At 41.4% G+C, this 19912-nt stretch overlaps 1 protein-coding gene across 2 annotated transcripts; it reads left to right on the top strand.

Annotated features, from left to right (window-relative positions):
- The first annotated feature begins 223 nt into the window (after positions 1–223).
- Positions 224–14968, top strand: LOC116504984 (zinc-alpha-2-glycoprotein-like). Of its 2 annotated transcripts, none has more exons than XM_032212273.1 (7): positions 224–705; positions 7892–8137; positions 8992–9267; positions 9867–10154; positions 11561–11632; positions 13684–13829; positions 14375–14968. In XM_032212273.1, exons 1-7 carry the CDS (start codon positions 633–635, stop codon positions 14663–14665), a joined length of 1392 nt encoding a protein of 463 aa, XP_032068164.1. In that variant the 5' UTR covers positions 224–632; the 3' UTR covers positions 14666–14968. The 2 variants fall into 2 exon arrangements, with proteins under 2 accessions (XP_032068164.1, XP_032068163.1); XM_032212272.1 differs by lacking the exon at positions 224–705 and adding an exon at positions 6723–7055.
- Positions 14969–19912: the final 4944 nt, after the last annotated feature.

The raw sequence follows: 19912 nt of genomic DNA, 5'->3' as shown, positions 1-19912 counted from the left end.
ATGCATGTCACAGGTGGCATGCCGAGCCATTTGTCAGGACACACAAGGCGCTGCCCTGTCAGCTAGCCAGCGCGCTGGCCGGCTGAGTTCATCCTTTTTAAAGCCATTTTTTGTCCGCCCCTGGCTCCAGAGGCTTTATAGGAGCCTGGGGATGGAGAAAGAACACCCCCCCCCCCCCGCCCCAGACTTCATGAGCTTCCCTGAAGCCTCCCAAGCTTAAAAAAACCGGGCAACGGATGGAAGGATGGTGCAGATATTCATCTCCAGAGGTTCTGAGAAGGGCCGTGTTTAGCAACTTCGTGGAAGTTAACTTCAGTGGGGAGAAGCACCAGATGGGGGGGGCTTCTTCCAGGGGGTTGCGGAAGTCCCATTCTGGCCCTCTGCCCCCTCTTCTCTCTTCCCCCTCTCCCTTCTCAGTGCAGGTTTCCCACTCCCCTTCTGTTGCTCTTTAGTTTGACTTTGGGGGGGACTGTGTCGACTTTGGGCGGAACGGAAAACTTCACCTGAGCTCCGAGCGGAGGAGACGAAGAGCTCCAGAGTCAGGCAAGACAACCGTGGGCGGCGCTTTCAATCTCTGGGTGCAAAGCGAGGTCTTCAGTCGTAGGTGCGAAGGGGCGTGTGGTCGGAGGGCGATGCCCCTGCCCCGAGCGCCCTTCTGGCTCCTGTGGGCTGGGCTGAGCTCTTTCGTGCCGGGCAGCCGCTGCGGTGAGTTTCTGGAAGGGTTTGCGACCTGGTGGGAGGAGATTGAAAGCGAGAGGAGGGGGGACTCCTGGGTCTCTTCCTCCACGTTCACCCTCCGTCTCAAGATCCTTTCCCTTCCCTCGTCCTTCGCTCACCCTCCTTCAATAACTTTTTGTACTTTAATTTGCAATCCATTCCTATTTGTATTTGAGCAAAGAGAGAGAGAGAGAGAGAGAGAGAGAGAGGGAGGGAGGGAGGGAGGGAGGGAGGGAGAGGGAGAGGGAGAGGGAGAGGGAGAGGGAGAGGGAGAGGGAGAGGGAGAGAGAGAGCGCTCAGTGTTGTGTCTGAGCCAAGGCCAACGCGAGGTGCCAATCATCTCCATCCGATGACAGGATTGGTCGGTCAATGTAGGCGTCGCCTAGGGAAGCTACTATATAAAGAGCTGTCAAACCGGAGTTTCTCCGTTCTGTCATGATTTGTGCATAGTGAAAATGAACGGGGAGCGTCCAAGATTTAAAGTCCCCCCCCCCACAGCGTCTCCTTTCGTTAAATTCACTTCCACTGTTTTTTTTTTTTAATTTCCTGTTATCGACTTATGAACGGGGGACACAAGCGCAATGCAATGAAGGCTTGAATAATTCGTAACTTCTGTGGGACAGTATAACATTCGGTGTTTAATTTGTCGTCAATTCTAAGTAAATTTCTAAACAAGGAGTGAAAGTCACGGGAGAAAGTTTCCAAGTCAGGTCGACTCCTCCTCCCTATTCCCCCCTCCCCAAGTCGGGCAAAGGCTGAGCCTCGAATCAGCTTCCTCTTGAAGAGGAAAAATCCGGATATGACAGGCTTTTCTGCGCGTGGTGCAGGGTTACTCAGGGTTAATATCATGACTGGAATCCTCCAAAGTACAGCAGAGGGTTGATTTGTTTGAAGAGCTGCTTTTTGAGGATGGAGGGAGGAGTTTGGAGATCTTGCAGCCTCTGCTCAAGCAGGAGGCCTTATACCATTTAAGACAAGCGGTTGTCCAATCTCTTAAAAACCTCCAGTGATGGAAGTACCCATGATTTCTTTTTTCATTTTTTTAATTTTTGAATAAACTCAAACAAACAAGACACAACAAACACCATAAAAACATATTCCATTCCAAATTGTAAAAAGTGTGTCAATTGATTACAAAGAACTTTCCTGCATCCCTTCCACAGTCATCACCTATGATTCATATCAAATTATATATTTTACATCAAATATATTTATATAAATTGCTATCATCATACCTCATCCTTCATATGACTATAGTTGTTTTAATGTCCCTTTATAACAAATATTCCAAACTTCAAAGCAAAACCACATAATGGCATTCCATTATCTATTTTCAATATCATCCAACAACATTATATCCTTGTCAAACGTTCTAAATAAAAATTAATTGTGTTTGATAACCAAGTTTCTAAACCTCCTTTCTTAATCACTGTTTACACTTTATATCCAATTTCAATATTATAGGCTTTCATACATGTTTCAAAACTTCCTTTCATGGTCACCATTTAAAATTTATACCAAATTTCCTCTTGTCGAACCAATATATATGCGTACATTATATCATTATCAATTATTTATCTAACTATATCCATAATAAATCTAAATTCAATATTATAGGCTTTCATAAATAACACAGTTTCTAAACTTCTTTTCATGGTCACCATTTAAAATTTATACCAAATTTCCTCTTGTGAAACCAATACATATGTATACATTATATCATTATCAATTATTATCTAACTATATCCATTATCACTTCATTTTTAGCATAATGCTCTAATTTTAACTAAATTTAGCTAGTATTTTGTTAATAGTTTTCATATCTCAACCTGTGTCTTTCCAATAATAGTACTGTCTTATTTCTTTTGCCTTATGTGGAATTAATCTTCTGGTTATTTCCTTAATCAAATTTGTGTGGACTTCTCTTCGCAACTTGTTGCTTGTTGCATATCTTATAAATTTTCAAAAGCCTCCATCAGCTTCTTTAATCAGCTTCTTTGGTTATCAGTAGTGCTTTTGTCAAAATTTCTCTCCTTGAATCCATCAATTCTTCTCTTTTTTTCTCCTTTTATACCTTGAAATCTGGGGTAGACCTCCTTTCCACTCTCTTCCCTTTCCATGTTCCATTCTTTCCATTTCCAATCACGCTCAGATCACTGTCAATATCCACAATTATCTTGCCTCTTTGTTCTAACATCCACTTTTTCCATTTGCTGGCTATCTTCAATTTCACCAAATTTTGCTGTATTACCATCTATATTTTCCAATCTCTTCTCAATTCTCTCTATTGTTTCTAATAATTTTTGAATTTCAAACATAATCTGTTGTAATGATATGGTTTCTTCTTGGTATTGTGCCATTTTCTAGTTAGTAAACACTGCCACTCTAGTTGGAAAACCAAGCTTTGTTTTTCACTTCTCTCCAGCTGCCAAAGAAACATCCAAAGAGCACCTGCATAAACAGCCCATACTCTTCTTCTTATCTCTTTACAAGCTAAAACCTTTGAAGTGCAAGGTCAAAATGATCAAAGAGAAGAGAGAGAAAACAATATTTCTAGAACTCAGCCTCCAACCTCCAAGTGGCAGTGTAACTTCTTTTCTCTCTGATGTTACTATTCTCTTTATATTTCTTTTATATCTTCTTTGTATTCCAAGCTTAGAAGAAACAAAGCTCTTAAATGGAACAAAATAAAAAGAAAAAAACCCCATCCAAGCCAGTATTGTAAAAATACAAAAAAGATTTAATCCATAAGTAAAAAAAAGAAGTAGTAGAAGAAAAGCCAATACTTTCACTTTAAAAAGTAGGAAATGTTTGCAAGACTTCCATCCATAGAAGAATTTTTTTAAAAAAGGATAACACACTGTCCAAAATAGCTTAAATCCGCCGCTTATTTTCTTTTCTTTACAAGTTTAATTTAGCTTTAATCTTTTTTGGGCAGTCTCTTTTGTAAAAATAACATTTCCTCACCAGATGGACACACTTTCTTTTTCCGCTTTCTTCCGGTTGCGGAGCTGTCCCAACTTCAGCAGCTTGGGGCTGCGCTTCTATCACCATCTAGAAGAGTTTCTCTTGGATCAATCAGGGACTTTGTGATGTCCCTGAGATCAGCAAGATGTACTCTTCCCTGTCACCATCTCTTCGGGGCGGTTTAGGTCCAAATGGACCACCCAGTGATAAAAGTATTGGCTGCAATCTCAGAACTCCGTCAGCTCCTTTCTGTCGGAAGCACCCATGATTTCTGAAGGCAAGCTGTTCCACTGGTTAATTATCCTCACTATTAGGACGTTTCTCCTTAATTCCAGGTTGCTTCTGTCTTTGATTAGTTTCCAACCATCGTTTCTTGTTCTGCCCTCTGGTGCTTTGGAGAATGGTTTGACGCCCTCTTCTTTGTGGCAGCCCCTCAAATACTGGAATACTGCTATCATGTCGCCCCTAATTCCTCTTTTCTTTAGACTATTTATTTTCTCTTATTTTTATTTATTTTATTTCATCAAGCATGAATTAGATAACAAATATAAGTATAGACATGATTATGAATACATGAAATGAATAAAAATACAAGGGAATATTAGGACAGGGACAGTAGGCACACTGGTGCACTTACGCATGCCCCTTAAAAACCTCTTAGGAATGTGGTGAGGTGGACAGTTTTGGTTTAAAGTTTTGGGGGTTTGGGGAAGAAACCAGAGTGTCAGGTAGTGCATTCCAGGCGTTGACAACTCTGTTACTGAAGTCGTATTTTCTGCAATGAAGTTTGGAGTGGTTTGGAGTTTGTATCTATTGTGTGCTTGTGTGTTGTGGTGGTTGAAGCTGAAGTATTCATTGACAGGTATTCATTGATGTTGACTAGTCAGACCCAAAACCTGCAGCTGTTCTTCATAAAGTTTAGTCTCCAGGCCTTTGATCATCTTAGTTGCCAAAGTCTCAACGCTTTTTTTATAGTTGGTGAGCAAAATTGGTTGCAGTATTCCAGGTGTGGTCTCAGATTCGCAAATGAAATCTTTGTCTCAGCTTTCCTACTGGCTATTTTATTTACTTATTTATTTGTCTGTTTATTTGTCCAGCTCCCCGTGGAGATTCGTACCCTCTCCACCGTCCAGGCCTTCCGCACTGCCTTGAAGAACTGGCTCGCCCGTCAGGCCTGGGGATAAGGATTTCTACCCCGCCCGAATGTTGTATGCATGTTGCTCATTATTTTATTATGTGTTGTTGTCTCAATGTTGTATTTCCCCTTTCCCTGGTTTTCTGTGAGCCGCCCTGAGTCCCCTCAGGGAAAAGGGCGGCCTACAAATGCAAATAAAACCACCTCTAAAAAACCTCTATTCTGTTGCAGTCTTCTTTCTGTTGCTATATCCCTGCACTTATTTGCTATAGCTTACTATGGCTGGTTTCTTCTGTTCTGTGCTGAACTTTAACCCCTCTGAATCTGAGTTTATACTGGGTTTATACTGGATTCATCTCTGGGTTTATACTGATTTACCTGGGCCCATAACCTGTGAGGAAAATCTGTTTTATTATATAGAAATGGTAGCAGAGGATTGTGACATTGTCATACAGGTTGGTAGCAGAAGATGGTTACACAGCCATATAGGTTTTTTTTAAAAAGCGTATAGTGCACAGTCACCATGTGCCTTGCTGCTTAATGGTTCACCTGTCACAGGAAACTCTTCTCAGAACACAAAAGACCATAGAATGGTTAGGGCATTGCATGCTGAGACAACCAGATGCAGAGACACTTTTTTCCCCTTCTGACATCACTCTGCTAAACACTTAATTCCCACAGTTCTGTCTTGTATGTATGGATATTACCCATGTAGTAGGGCTGTAGTCGGGCTATTATCCATCTCATCTTTTCTGCTACCTCCTCTTATTGGTATCAGTATTATGATATGACCTTGTTGTTTGTAGGTATACTGAGAGCTTCTGCACCAGAGACAAATTCCTTGTGTGTCCATTCACACTTGGCCAATAAAGTTTTTTTTTTTAATTAAATGGGTTCTGAGGAGAAATGTATCAGATTTATTTGTCCCTCAACGTGGCACCAAATTTAAAAAGGGGGGGGGGATATATGGCAATGTTTGGAAGAGCCTTGATGGACTAATATGGTCTATCTGATTTTTTTTGGCATTGAATAAACCGCTGTGCCAATGTATAGAATTTTTTTTACTCCCAACTTTATAAGTTTTGGTTTTGGGAAGTTATTGAAAAAATAAATACATTAATTTTTGTAGTTAAATTATATAATATTTTTATTTAATCGGGAAAATGAAATAGAGCATGATGTCTCCTTTTGATAAAACATAGAGGTAGTCCTTGATTTTAGACCAAAAATCAAAAGAATCAAATGCAGAGATTTGAAGCTAGAAAGAAATAATGATTGTGGTGATTTGTGGTAGATAAGCCATTGCAGACTTAAATACAATAATAGACTTAAATACAATAATAGACTGTTAACAGAAAGCTTTGAAGTTTAACTTTGCTGTTTACCTGTTAATACTATATGTGTGTGTTTACAGAGAGAGATAATATATATGGGGAAACTATCATTGTTACGATATATGTAGTATATCCACCTAAGTGGGACAATATATGTATGTATATGTATATGTGTTTTTATTTTTGTCTATTCTAATGCACATTTTTTCTCTTTTAGTGTTTTCTCTATTTTTTTGTAATATTTGTTTTGCAGTTGTAACATTCTGAATAAAGTGACATTTAGTGGGGTGGGGGAAGGGAGAATGCCTGTCCATTAAGGTGGTGGATGAGATGCTAGATTAGAACCAAGCGGTTTGGGGATGCTTTTAGTGTTGGAATGTTATTGATCTGGTGAAAGTCTCCCATATCTTTAGCTTTAGTTGACGTTTAACTGTTGATATGACTACGGAAGTCTATGGAGATTCTAATCCAGATTATGGTTGTCCCAAATGTGCTTTTTCAAAGGAAAAACTGGTCTTTGTTCTTCCAAAAACAAAGTCCACTTGCCTTTGAAAAAGTGCCTTTGGGATCTGAAGATGTAGTTTGCCTCAGTCTCCTCCTCCTCCTCGTCGTCCTCTCTCCTCCCTCCTCTTCCTCCTCCCCACTCTCCTCTCCTCTCCCTCCTCAGTGCCGGTTTTCCACTCTTCTCTTGCTGTTTTCATTGGTCTGTCGAGGACTTTGGGCGGGGCGGAAAACTTCAGCTGAACTTCGCGGGGAAGAGTCGCCCAGAAGGCACCCGCTGGCTATGCTTTTAGTCTCTGGTTACGAAGGGGCGCGTGGTCGGAGAGCGATGCCCCTGTCCCAGGCGCCCCTCTTGCTCCTGTGGGCTGGGCTGGGCTCCTTCGTGCCTGGCAGCCGCTGCGGTGAGTTTCTGGAGGGGTTTGCGACCTGGTGGGAGGCAGCCGAAAGCGAGAGGAGGGGGACGCCAGTCCTGCCTGGGTCTCTGCCCCACATTCGGCCCTCCGGGAAAGTGTAATTCCTTTTTGTATTTGAGCAAGGAAGTAAACAACAAACGGCGGACCTTCAGATTCAAAGCACCCCCCTCCTTCCACGCGTCTCCTTTCGATAAATTCGCTTTATTTCCTGTTACCAACTTATGAACGGGTGACACAGGCGCAATACAAGAAAGGTTTAGATAATTCGTGGCTCCTGTGAGACAATCACGTTTGGTGTTTAATTTGTCGTCAATTCTGAGTAAATTTCTAAAAAAGAGTGAAAGTCACGCGAGAAACTTTACAAGCCAGGTCCACGCATCCTCCTCCCTATTCCCTCCCTCCCTCCAGTCGGGCAAAGGCTGAGCCTCTGCTTGGAGCTGGTTGGCTCCCTTGAAGAGAAAAATCTCAATATGAAGTGACTTCCTAGGTGTGGTGCTTCCTGTAGTCCGAGGTCTCTAAACTCTGTGGTCTGCAGTGAAGCTGGAGGCAGCTTCTATCCTGCTGGTCCTTCAGGCATTGGGCATATAGAGTCCAATGGGGTCAGCTCCACAAGCAGCTGGCTGAACACAGAAGGACCCCTCCTCAGATGTGCCCAGCTGTTTCCAAAGCAAGCCAAGAGTTGCTTGAGGATTTCGTTCAAGGTTAATCTCATGACTGGAATCCTCCAAAGTACAGCAGACGGTTGTGCGTTTCACGATAGCATCAAGGGAGGAGCTGGAGCTGCAGACCCTCCTAATCCTATCCTTCACCATCTCCCCTTCCAGGTTCCTCCAGGCACTCCCTGTCCTATTCCTACCTGAAGGTGTCAGAGTCCAGCCAGAGGCTGCCCCAGTTCAGCTACATGGTCAACCTGGATGACCAGCCCATCGCTCGATATAACTTTTCCACCGGGAACATGGTTCCTCTGGTGCCCTGGATGGAGGTGGAGGAGGCAAACACAATTGTGGTACCTGAGATGGTGTTCACAGCTGACCTGGAGTGGTTATCAAAACTCAACCCCGGGACTGGAGGTAAGCAAAGGCAGGTCTACCTTCAAGTCCCAAATTCTCCCTCAAATCTCACCTTCCCACCTCTTGTCACTTTGGTTAATGGGAAAAGAGGCAAGCAGGCAAAGAACAGAAATCGGGGGGGCTGGGAGCTTAGGGGGTTGAGATAAACCCTGTGCCAAAGTTCTGACTAATGAACCCAACCAAATCATAATTTTGAGACTGGAACCTTCCTCAAAGAACTTCTTTATTGGCTACAGAATATCGGCACAAATGAAAGCAAAACCAACTCTAAATGTTTCCCATGGTTTTAGTATAATTAAAAGAGTAAACAATTCCCTCCCCAAGCGTCAATTGTCCAGTTATATTAATTGGAGAGTTTCTTGGTCACTTCTCTCCCTCTCCACCTCCGGACATGAACTTGTGTCATGGTCTGGGTTGGAGTGATATTCCAAACCTCCCCCCCCCTCCACTATTCCAGTGTGGCAACTGAGAAATGGAAAAATGGCTGCCGCCAGGTCCGTTTTGGTAATTGACACTCCTTCCCAAGAAGGAGCAATAGTGTTTCCACCCTTGACCACCAATGACTGGAAGGAGCATGAGGATGGAATATGCTTTCCTGCAAAAGAAAGGAAATCGCCTCCCTTCCCCAAGATCTTCTCTCTCAGGGTCTTTGTGATCTTCTAGCCCCACATCAAGAAGACTAAGTGTAGCCCCAGATCACAGAAAAGACCTCCCACCCTTGAAAGAAAGAGGGGAGGCAAGATCTGTTTTCATTCCCCTGGTGGGATGGGGAGAAGTAAACACTTCAATCATTGGGGGAAGGTCTCTAGGGAGAGGAACTCTGGGCTATTCTCACCAATCTTTGTGTATTTCAGAGCTTCACACCTGGCAGGTGGTTTTGGGCTGTGAGCTCAGAGAAGATGGGAGCAAAGGAGGGTTTTTCCGCTATGGCTACAATGGGGAGGACTTCATCAGCTTCCACAAGGAGACCCCCGGATGGGTGACAGCTCAGCCCCAGGCCCAGAAGGTTAAGGAGAAGTGGGAGAAGGATCCAGCGAGGTCTGAGAGAATCAAATTCTTCCTGGAGAATAACTGCCTTGAGTGGCTACAGAAATGCCTCTCCTACCAGATGGAGGTTGTGAAGAAGACAGGTGAGAGGCTGAATGGTCTCAGGTTGTGCAATTTTTTCCTAGCCTCCCTTCTCTTCCTCTTCTGATGTTTTTTCTGCCTTACACAGCCAAGCCACTCTTCAGGTGCCTAGCAAAAAGCAATCAGGGCATTTACCAAAATCTAGTAGGAAAAACATTCCCCAATTCCCCCCTCCCAAAAAAAAGTTATTCAAAAAAAAAAGGAGACCAAAGAACAAGATATCAATGCTGAGATCCAATTCCATTTTTATGAGGAAATCTAATTTTTGCATTCTGCTTTTTGGGGCAGAACTAAAATGTGATTCTCTTCCCAATTTCCATCTGCAAACAACTTGAACAAATTCAGTTTAGGATATCAAAAGGGAATCAAAGCCCAAGCATTACATTTATTTTGATCAGAGTGGGAATGTTACCCCAAAGTCTATGAATTTCTTTCAAAAATAAGTCTCAAGAGTTCAATGCCCTCATTTTTGAGGGTCCCAGAGGTTCCTAGAGGAGGAGAGAGAGCAGAGAAGGGCAAAATGAGACTTTCCCTATGAATTAAATCATGTTGACAGAAACTCTAGAAAATCCTGAGAACTCTGTTGTTGCTGTTTCTGCAGAGCCCCCAGTGGGGAAAGTGACCCACAAGGTGATCAATGACAGCCTGGAGGTCCTCATCTGCCAGGCCTTTGGCTTCTACCCCAAGGAGATCCGGGCCACTTGGAGGAGGAAAAGAGAGGTGGTCAAATACAAGACCCTCCATAGGAATGTGGCCCCCAACTCAGACGGGACCTATTATGTCTGGCTCAGAATTGAGATCAACCCCAAAGAGAGGAACCATTTTCAGTGTTACTTGGAGCATGAGGGCTTGAAGGAGCCCCTGGTCTTGGCCTGGAAGGAGGAAGGAGGTGAGAAACTGAGTAGTTATGACATGTCACCTCTAGGTAAGATGGACAGCATGTAAATTTAATCAAATAAATCAAATCAATGCATAAATAGATTGTTCAAAAATGTTGGATATTTTTCTGTTACGTCATCTAAAGTTTTCAGATAGAGAACAGGAAATTTAGTTCTCCATTTAGTGATGGTAAAAAGTCATTTTGACAGGGGAGTTGGAAGTGGAAACCTAAGAACAAAGGTATGAAAATATGGTATACAATACAGTGCAATACAATATGATGCAAAAAGATACAATACAATGCAATATCAGTAAGGCATTTGATGAAGTAGACCACAATCTACTACTTCATACAATAGAAAAGTGTCGGTTAGACAGCATCATCATCAGATGGATTTGTAACTGGCTGACCAACCACACTCGATGTGGAACGGCATCTACATGGAGGGAAGTACCCCGAGGCTCTGTTTTGGGCCCAGTACTCTTCAATATCTTCATCAATGATTTGGATGAGGGAATAAATGGGGAACTCATCAAATTTGCTGATGACACCAAGCTGGAAGGAATAGCCAACACTCCAGAAGACAGGCTTAAGATACAGAAGGATCTTGGCAGACTTGAACATTAGGCACTATTTTAAGAAAATGAAATTCAGTGGTAGGAAACGTAAGATTCTACATTTAGGCAAGTAAAACTAAATGCACAGGTACAGTATATGTGGTACCTGACTCAATAGTAGTAACTGTGAGAAGGGTCTTGGAGTAGTAGTGGACAACTATTTAAAAAGGAGCCAGGAGTGTGCAGCAGCTGCCAAAAAAGCCAACACAGTTCTAGGCTGCATAAACAGAGGGATAGAATCAAGATCACATGAAGTGTTAATACCAATTTATAAGACCTTGGTAAGGCCACACTTGGAATTCTGCATCCAGTTTTGGTCACCACAATGTAAAAAAGATGCTGAGACTCTAGAAAGAGTGCAGAGAAGACGAGCAACAAAAAGGATTAGGGGACTGGAAGCTAATACAGTATAAAGAATGGTTGTAGGAACTGGGTACGCATAGTTTAATGAAAAGAAGGACTTGGGATGACATGATTGCAGTGTTTCAGTATCTCAGAGGTTGCCACAAAGAAGAGGGAGTCAATCTATTCTCCAAAGCATCTGAAGGCAGGACAAGAAGCAGAGGATGGAAACTAACCAAGGAGACAAACAACCTAGAACAGGGGTGTCAAACTCAAGGCCCGGGGACTGAATCTTGCCCACGGGGTGCTTACATCTGGCCTACGGGAGGGGGGCTTCCTTCAGAAGTGGAGACACTGCCTGGAGGCCGGTTCAGGTTGAAAACTGCTTCCACAGCTCAGCATCTCCACTTCAGGAAGTTCAGCCTCTGTCTAATCGGAACCATGTTTCTCCTTTAGGTACAAAGTGGTGGATCACCGTCATAATTGTGGCTGCCATAACCATGGTACTTTTGATTCTCTATCGGAGCTGTAAGTGAAACACACACACACACACACACACACACACACACACACACACACTGCTGAATTTCTGCATTGACTGAGTAGGTATGAATGGCAGAGCCTCCCTAAGAGTTTCAGCCAGGACCTCCACAAGACCCTTTCCCACAAACAGCATTTTGAAAAGAAAGCAACAATAAATTATCCACCCATTTTTCCACTTTCTGTAAATCTCAAAAACGTTCTGCATTTGCTGAATGGGAGGGAGCCTCTTTGGCCTCAATATGTTTTTTTTAATTTAGTTTGTCAAACATGTACAAGATAGCAGGTACTGTATAAATATAAACATGGACATGAATTAGGAAAATGAGTAGAGATAAATGGGGACAGTAGGACAGGGACATTAGGCACGCTGGTGCACTTATGCATGCCCCTTTATGAACCTCTTAGGAATTGGGTGAGCTCCAGGGTAGGCAGTTTAAGGTTGAAGCTCTGGGAGTTTGAGGATGTAATAACGGAGTCAGGTAGAGCATTCCAGGCGTTGACCACTCTGTTGCTGAAGTCATATTTTCTGCAGTCGAGTTTGGAGTGGTTTATCTTGAGTTTGTATCGATTGTTTGGCCCTGTATTATTGAGATTGAAGCTGAAGTAGTTGTTGATAGATAGGACATTGTAGCACACAATTTTGTGTACTACGCTTAGGTCAGATCGTAGGTGGTACAGTGCCGGGTTAACTTCAGAGGAGCAAATATCAGGGGCTCCGGAATCAAAGAAAAGTCCCATTAATAATTTCTGAAGGGCCAAAAAACCGTAATCCTGCCCTGAAGAAGGTCCTGGTGCCCACTCACTTGGTAAGAGGGACCTTCAGGGAAGCACTGATGGAAGTAAAGGGGGAACTCACAATCACACCTGGGGATAAGGAGGAAAGTCCAGTAGTGGAAGGAGCCACTGTTTGTTTGGCTCCTATTCAGAATAAGAGATGTGAGAGGGAAAAAGGATAAGAAAGTGTCAAAAAATTGAGCTTCAACACATCCATGTAATTTTCTCCGCCACAAGGCAGGAGTGCTTTGTCATTTCTCTTATCTAGGATGGGCCTTTTGACTGGTTTGCAATTTGCTTGCCAGTCTCAGATGAAAGTACAATACTAAGCCAGTCAGTCAAGATCAAGCCAAGATTAGACAAGGTTGCTGGTACTTAGATCTTGCTGGATTGGGTTGGGAGTTTGGAGCACAAAGCAAAAGAAGAGTTGGATTAAGAGCTACCATGTCTGGAATATATGGGGGACACCAACTGTCTTGTACCATTGACAGATTTCCCCGAAGTTTAGCATCATTGCTTAAAAGTAAATTGATGGTGAGCAATGTCCTATTGGGAACAGCCCTGCTAGTCAGCTTTGAATGGCTTTACTGGTGGTGGAAGAACAGAACTATGATGTCCCATATGAACTCTTAATAGGAACATGGACAATTTCAACTTGATTGTTTCTTAACACCCCCAGGAATGTCCCTTCCCCATGGTCAGCACCTCTAGAAAGCCAACAACTTTGCCTTTCGCCCAGGGACAAAATGCTACTGGTTCGGACCAGTTCACCTAAACTGGTAGTAAAAAATGCTACCAGTTCAGGCGAACCGGTATTTCCAAGGATCAGCTGTCACATGCGATTTATATTAGCTAGAAAGCTGGATTTCCTGCTTTCTAGCTAATCTAAATTGCATGGCACAGCAGATCCCCCCCCCCCCACTTGCTGTTCTACTTACTGTTCAGGCACGCTCAGTAGCAGGCTCTACCCACCCACCCAGACGTCATCATGTCCATTTTTGATGTTCTGCACATGTGCAGAAGGTCCTGCGCATGTGCGGAGTTGGCACGTGCAGGCGGAGTGTGCACTCCCATTTGTGAACCAGTAGTGAAGGTAAGTAGATTTCACCCCTGCTTTCATCCATAATAAGCAAATTAAGATGCTGGGTTAAAATCCAGGCAGCTGTGCCATCTGGGTCCTTGGAGATCTTCAGCTTATATGCACCCCAGGCAGGAGCTGGTGCTCCAGAAATAAATTATCTTCTCTTTTTGCCATATATCAGGCAACTGGCTGGGATGCAGGAAAATTTTGCATCGGGAGGACACAATCTGCTTTAATCACCGTCATCTAGAATATTCTCCCCTAATTTATTGCACAGAAGATGAGATTCAGCCACATGCAATGCTCCAGCCCAAATTTACATCAGAGGTAAGCCTCACTGTTGCTGAAATGTATTTAATTAATAAAATTTGGGACTTGAAAAATACCTGAGTGCCGACAGGTATCCCAATTGTTGGGGTGGGGAATTCATCTACAAAGTCTTCCCAAAGCAGCCACGGTGGGTTGTCTGGGGCTCCTGTGGGGCTCAGCCCTCCTGCTGGGAAAACTCTCATTAGCTGCACTACAGGGAAGATCTGTCAAAGCTCAGCTTCTTTGTCCCAACAGATCCAAGGGAGGAGAGTGAGGCAGGAAAGGAGCAGCAATTGGGGCACCCTGGGAAAATGGGGGATTTCTGCCCAGGAAGGACTGGAGGAGAGGGGGGGCAAAAGCAGTGGTGGGATGGAAAAACATGGGAGGAGGTTGTCTAGGATAAAGACTTTTTGCTGATGATGAGCTGGAGGTATAAGACAAGAGGATGGAAACACTGGTGGGAGAAGTGATGGCCCCTCCCTAGAAATTCCTCTCTCTCAGGGGGGATCTGTTTGTGTTTTGGGGTAGTAGATACTCTACTTTGGCTGTTTTCTTCCTCACAGGATTGCTGTGGGCAAAAGTCAGAGCTAAGAAAAGGAGAGAGAAGACCTCTGATGGCTTCCTCGGATACCTATTCAGACCACAAAGAAGGACCAGCTCTGGAGATTTCAGAGTTGGGCCAGGAGGAACATCTGGAAGATGCTGCCAAGCAAGGAATGGAGGAAGGAATGGAGGAAGAAGTGAGCCCAGGAACCTCAGAGGAACAAGTGGATAAGCACCTGGTTGGAGAGGAAAGGGGAGAGACACAGCTGCAGCTGAAGGGATCACAGACCCAGCCAGAAGTTCAGGATTGAGAAGGATTGCAGCTGCAGGTGATCAGGAGGGATGAGGAGAAACTGCCTCCTCCACCAGAGGACTGAACGGAGGGAGGCGCAGTGGAGGTCGGTGAGGCTACTACGTCACAAGGAGCCATTTTCCTCAGTCAGTGGGGGTTGCCTAATGAGTCAGGGCACACAGTCATCGCTGATGGATTGAAGAGGGTTGGCTGCAGGTGGGAGGAGACAAAGTCGTGACGACATGACATGCGATCTCAATGCTCTGAGATCACAGTTGCCACTTTTGTCTCTGGGTGGTCCAAACGGACCTAAACCATCCCGTAGAGATGGTGAACAGGAAGAATACATCTTGCTGATCACAGGGACATCGCAAAGTCCCTGATTGATCCAAGAGAAGTTCTTCAAGCCGGTGACAAAAAATCCAGCCAAATGGCTGATGAGGTCGGGGTGGCTCCAAAACAGAAGGATACAGAAAGAGAAAGTGTTTTCAGCTGGTGAGGAATTTTTACTGTTTTAAAAGTGACTGCCTATAAAAAAAACTTAAAATTAATTTAAATTGGAGAACAGAAGAAATAAACTGCGGAATTAAATTTGGACTGGTTTTGAACAGTGGGTTATCTTACTTTTTAAATGCTATCATTACGGATGGAATTTATGCAATCCTTTTTAAATGAATGGATTAAATTTCCTTCTTCTTTTTTTTCTTTGACTATTCTCCATAATCTATGGACTAAAATTTTCCTCTATCATTACTGTGGATGTTTTTCTAACTCATTTAAGAATCGGACCTTTTTTAAAAATTTAAAATACAAAAAGATACAAAAAGAAACAAAGAAGTAGTAACATTCTAACATTGTAACACTACTACTCGGAAGCTGATGTTTGTGTATTGGAAACAAAATACTTTTTTCACTGATTATCCTGGCTTGGCACTTCAAGGACTCATAGCTTGTTTATAGAGTGATAAGAAGAAGAAAAGCACACAGACTGTTCCTTTGAAGTAGATTGTTAACCAGAGAAAGGTGAAATGTTATTGTGATGCTTAATTCTGCTAAAACCTTCTAAACTAGAGTAGCAGTGTTTGTCAGGTGGAAATCATGGTGCAATTTCAACACCAGAAGGCCATGCAGGAAGCTCTAAAAAAGCTTCAGCCAACCAAAGACGACAACTAAGATCTTAACATGGAATGTCAATGGATTGAATTCTCCACAGAAGAGAAAGAAAATACTTCACTATCTTAAACAGTTTAAGAATGACATAATTTGTTTGCAAGAAACTCATATCAAATCAACTGATCAAAAATATCTGATTAACTCAAAACTTGGTCAACATTTTGTAGCTTCTGCTATGGAAAAGAAAAATGGTATAGTTGTATACTTAAGAAAAGACATGAAAACTGAATTAATTGAAGCAGATCCCTTCGGAAGATATATTGCGTTAGATCTAATCCTAGAAGGGAAAAAGACATTACTTTTGGGAATTTATGCTCCTAATCAACAACAAGACGGATTCTATAGAAATCTTCATGCCAAATTAGTACAGTGGGACTATAGGTCCTGTATACTATTGGGTGATTGGAATGGTGTGATAGACACTAAAAGAGATAAGAAGACTTCTCGCCCAAATACTAAGATGCAAGCAAAGCTACCCAAACCTTTTTTTGACATGATGGACGACTTTGAATTGAGAGATATTTGGCGCGAAAGAAATGCAGAGGAATATGATTTCACTTTCTTCTCTGATAGACATCAATCCCTTTCAAGGATTGATTTTATACTAATCACTAATGATTTGCTTTCTAGGGTCAAGAAGATAAAGATTGCGGCTAGGGTCCTTTCGGATCATAACCCAGTTTGGATGGAATTGGGAAGGGTAGTGCAGGCAAGAAGGTCTTGAAGATTGAATGAAAACTTATTTAGATATGAAAAGTATATTAATGATTGTAAAAAATTGTTATCTGAATATTTTGTTTTGAATATGAATAAGGGTACATCTATGGAATTCGTATGGGATGCAAGCAAAGCGTATATGAGAGGAGTGCTGATGAATATAAATAAAACACATAGATATAAACAAGGGCTAAAACGAACAGAATTGGAAGAGGAAATTAAGAGAAAAGAGTTGGAGTTAACAATGAATCCAGGCGATACAAAGGTTAAGGAAGCTATCACCATATTAAAATCTCAATTTGACATGTTGATCTCTGACCAGGTAGCCACTAATTTATTATATGCAAAACACAATACTTTTTGTAACACAAACAAACCTGGCAGATGGTTAGCTTATCAGACTAGGAAAAAAAGGAAAACTCGAAATATATCTAAACTGATTTACAGAGGGAAGGAGGTGTTTCAACAGGAAGAGATTCAAAAGGCATTTCGGGAATTTTTTACAGAATTGTATAAAGGGGATAAAATTAATGGTTTAAATATAGACAAATATTTAGATAAAGAGAAAATACCCTCAGAGAAGAGCACAGGCAAAAATTGAATCAACCAATAACCTCGGGGGAAATTCTGCAGGTAATTAAGCAATTAAAGTTAGGGAAAGCACCAGGTACAGACGGTTTGACAGCGGTTTACTATAAAAATTTACAGTTAGAAATGGTAGAACCTCTTACAGAATTATTTAATAAGATTCAAACGGAAGGTAAAGTGCCTCCATCTTGGAAGACAGCGTTTATATCTTTGATACCCAAAGAAGATCAAGATACTACCCAACCAAAAAATTATAGACCTATCTCATTACTTAATGGAGATTATAAAATTTTTACTAAAATACTAGCAAATAGGTTAATGCTGGTTATTCAACAATTGATACACACCGACCAAACAGGTTTTATACAGGGGAGACAGATGAAAAGTAATGTCAGATTAATTATTAATGCATTAGAATATTTGGGAAAGAACAACCAAATCCCTGCTGCGTTTATATTTTTGGATGCTGAGAAGGCCTTTAATCGAGTTAACTGGCAATTTCTGTTGAAGATATTGCAAAAAATGCAGATAGGAGATAATTTTTTACAGTCAATTAAAGCAATATACCAACAGCAAACAGCACAAATCATAGTCAATGGAAGTTTAACAGACTCTTTTCAAATTGGAAAAGGTACAAGACAGGGCTGTCCTTTGTCCCCATTATTGTTTATTATAACTTTGGAAGTATTGTTGAATAAAATACGGGGCTTGGATGGTCTAAAAGGGATCAAGATTAGGCAGCAAGAATACAGAGTGCACGCTTTTGTGGATGATTTGGTCATAATATTGGAACAACCGCAGGAATCCAGTATGGTTTTAATGAATACGATTAATCAATATGGTCAAGTGTCTGGTTTTAAAATAAATTTAGGAAAAACAAAAATATTAGCTATAAATATGAATACTAAACAAAAGGAAGAACTAGGAGTGATGTTAGGATGTGAGGTAGTTAAAAAAGTCAAATATCTTGGAGTTAACATCTTAACTTCAAATGGGAAACTATATAAGCATAATTATGAACCACTTTGGCATAGTATACAGACAGAGATGAAAAAATGGGAGAAATTGCACTTATCTTTGTTGGGTAGGATAGCGGCAGTGAAAATGAACATCTTACCAAAATTTTTATTTCTCTTCCAAATGTTACCTATACTTAAAAAAGATGCGAATCTTTTAGAATGGCAGAAGGGTATCAACAAATTTGTATGGGCAGGAAAGAAGCCGAGGGTAAAGATGAAAATAATGCAAGATGTACGGGAGAGAGGAGGCTTGAAACTACCTAACTTAAAACTATATTATGATGCAGTGGCACTATCTGTAATTAGTGATTGGACTCATTTAACTAATGATAGAATATTAGAATATTCAATATACGATCTGGTATATGGTTGGCATGCTTACCTGTTATTCAACAAAAAATTGGACAAGAATTTTAAAAGTCATATTTTAAGAAATGCTTTACTGCGGGTCTGGAAAAAATACCAATATAAATTAAATGACAAGATACCCATGTGGGCAATTCCTAGACACGCAATTGAAAATATGAATATAGCACAAAAACAGGATAGAATTACCTACAGACAGCTTCTTATCTTGGAAAGGGGGGTTCTACAACTAAAATCCTTAGAGGTATTAAAAGAGGAGAAGGTAGTTCAAACATGGTTCCAGTATGGGCAATTACAGCCTAGGTGGAAAATAGATCAAAAAATTGGTTTTATTCAAGTTGAGGATAATCTGTTTAAACAAATAAGAGATCAAAGCTTAATGCATATAAAGAGGATATATAATGTATTAATACAGATGGATTCGGAAACAGAATTAGTTAAAGATTGTATGATAAAGTGGGCTCAAAACATTGAAGAACCAATAATGCTGGATACATGGGAAAGAATATGGGTAAGAAATGTGAAATTTACACAAGCTCAAAACCTGAGAGAAAATTTTTATAAGATGTTCTATAGATGGCATTTAGATCCTAAAAAGCTGGCTTCTATGTATCCAAATTTACAGCCTAAATGCTGGAGATGTGGCTGTCTCGATGCTACATATTTTCATATATGGTGGACCTGCCAAAAGGTTAAGGCATTTTGGATAAAAATATGGTGGATTATGCAAAATATCTTTAAAAGAAGGATAAAGTTTACTCCTCAGTTATTTTTACTAGGTATAAGTATTGACTTTACAGTGGTAGAGACTAACTTGATTCTGCACCTAATAACGGCAGCAAGACTGTTGGTGGTGCAATACTGGAAGAAGGAAGACTTGCCTACAACTCAAGAACGGACATTGAAAGTTACAAACTTAGCCGAGATGGCTAAAATATCAGCATATCTTAAAGATCACTCAAATGAGAGATATAAACGAGACTGGAAAAAATAGATGGACTATATACAAAATAAATACGGGACCAAGAAATTCCAGTTAGCCTATGCTTAAGATCAGAAATGATTTAAATTGTTTAAAGTTAGCTCAGCAAGAAGAAGCTAAGATCAATGTAGAGATGTCATTAATTTCTTTATTTCTTTTTTCTCAATAGATTTTAGACTGTGTTTGTTAAAAATCCATACCGTGTACGGGTTCTGGGAAGTCGGGGGGGGAAGGAGGAGGGGGGTTGGGGGGGAGGGGAGGGAGGGAGGGGTATACATTAGGCTAGACAAGAATTTGGTGGTAAACTAGAACTATTTTGACACACAAAAAAATTGTACTCCGATGTCTCACTGATTGAGGAATGATGAAATGTTTGTTTTAAAAGAAAATAAAACTTTTGAAACAAAAAAAAAGGAAGTTT

This window comes from Thamnophis elegans, chromosome 2 (assembly GCF_009769535.1).
Source record: "Thamnophis elegans isolate rThaEle1 chromosome 2, rThaEle1.pri, whole genome shotgun sequence".
Taxonomy (NCBI): domain Eukaryota; kingdom Metazoa; phylum Chordata; class Lepidosauria; order Squamata; family Colubridae; genus Thamnophis; species Thamnophis elegans.
This window is presented reverse-complemented; position numbering and strand designations above follow the sequence as displayed.

What these genes read in the sequence shown, in the direction of transcription:
- LOC116504984 (XM_032212272.1), top strand. Translation starts at nt 6,938, where the DNA reads ATGCTTTTAGTCTCTGGTTACGAAGGGGCGCGTGGTCGGAGAGCGATG. An exon ending in CGTGCCTGGCAGCCGCTGCG is followed by an intron (nt 7,056 to 7,891) that starts GTGAGTTTCTGG and finishes CTCCCCTTCCAG; the next exon opens with GTTCCTCCAGGCACTCCCTG. An exon ending in AGCCCAAATTTACATCAGAG is followed by an intron (nt 13,830 to 14,374) that starts GTAAGCCTCACT and finishes TCTTCCTCACAG; the next exon opens with GATTGCTGTGGGCAAAAGTC.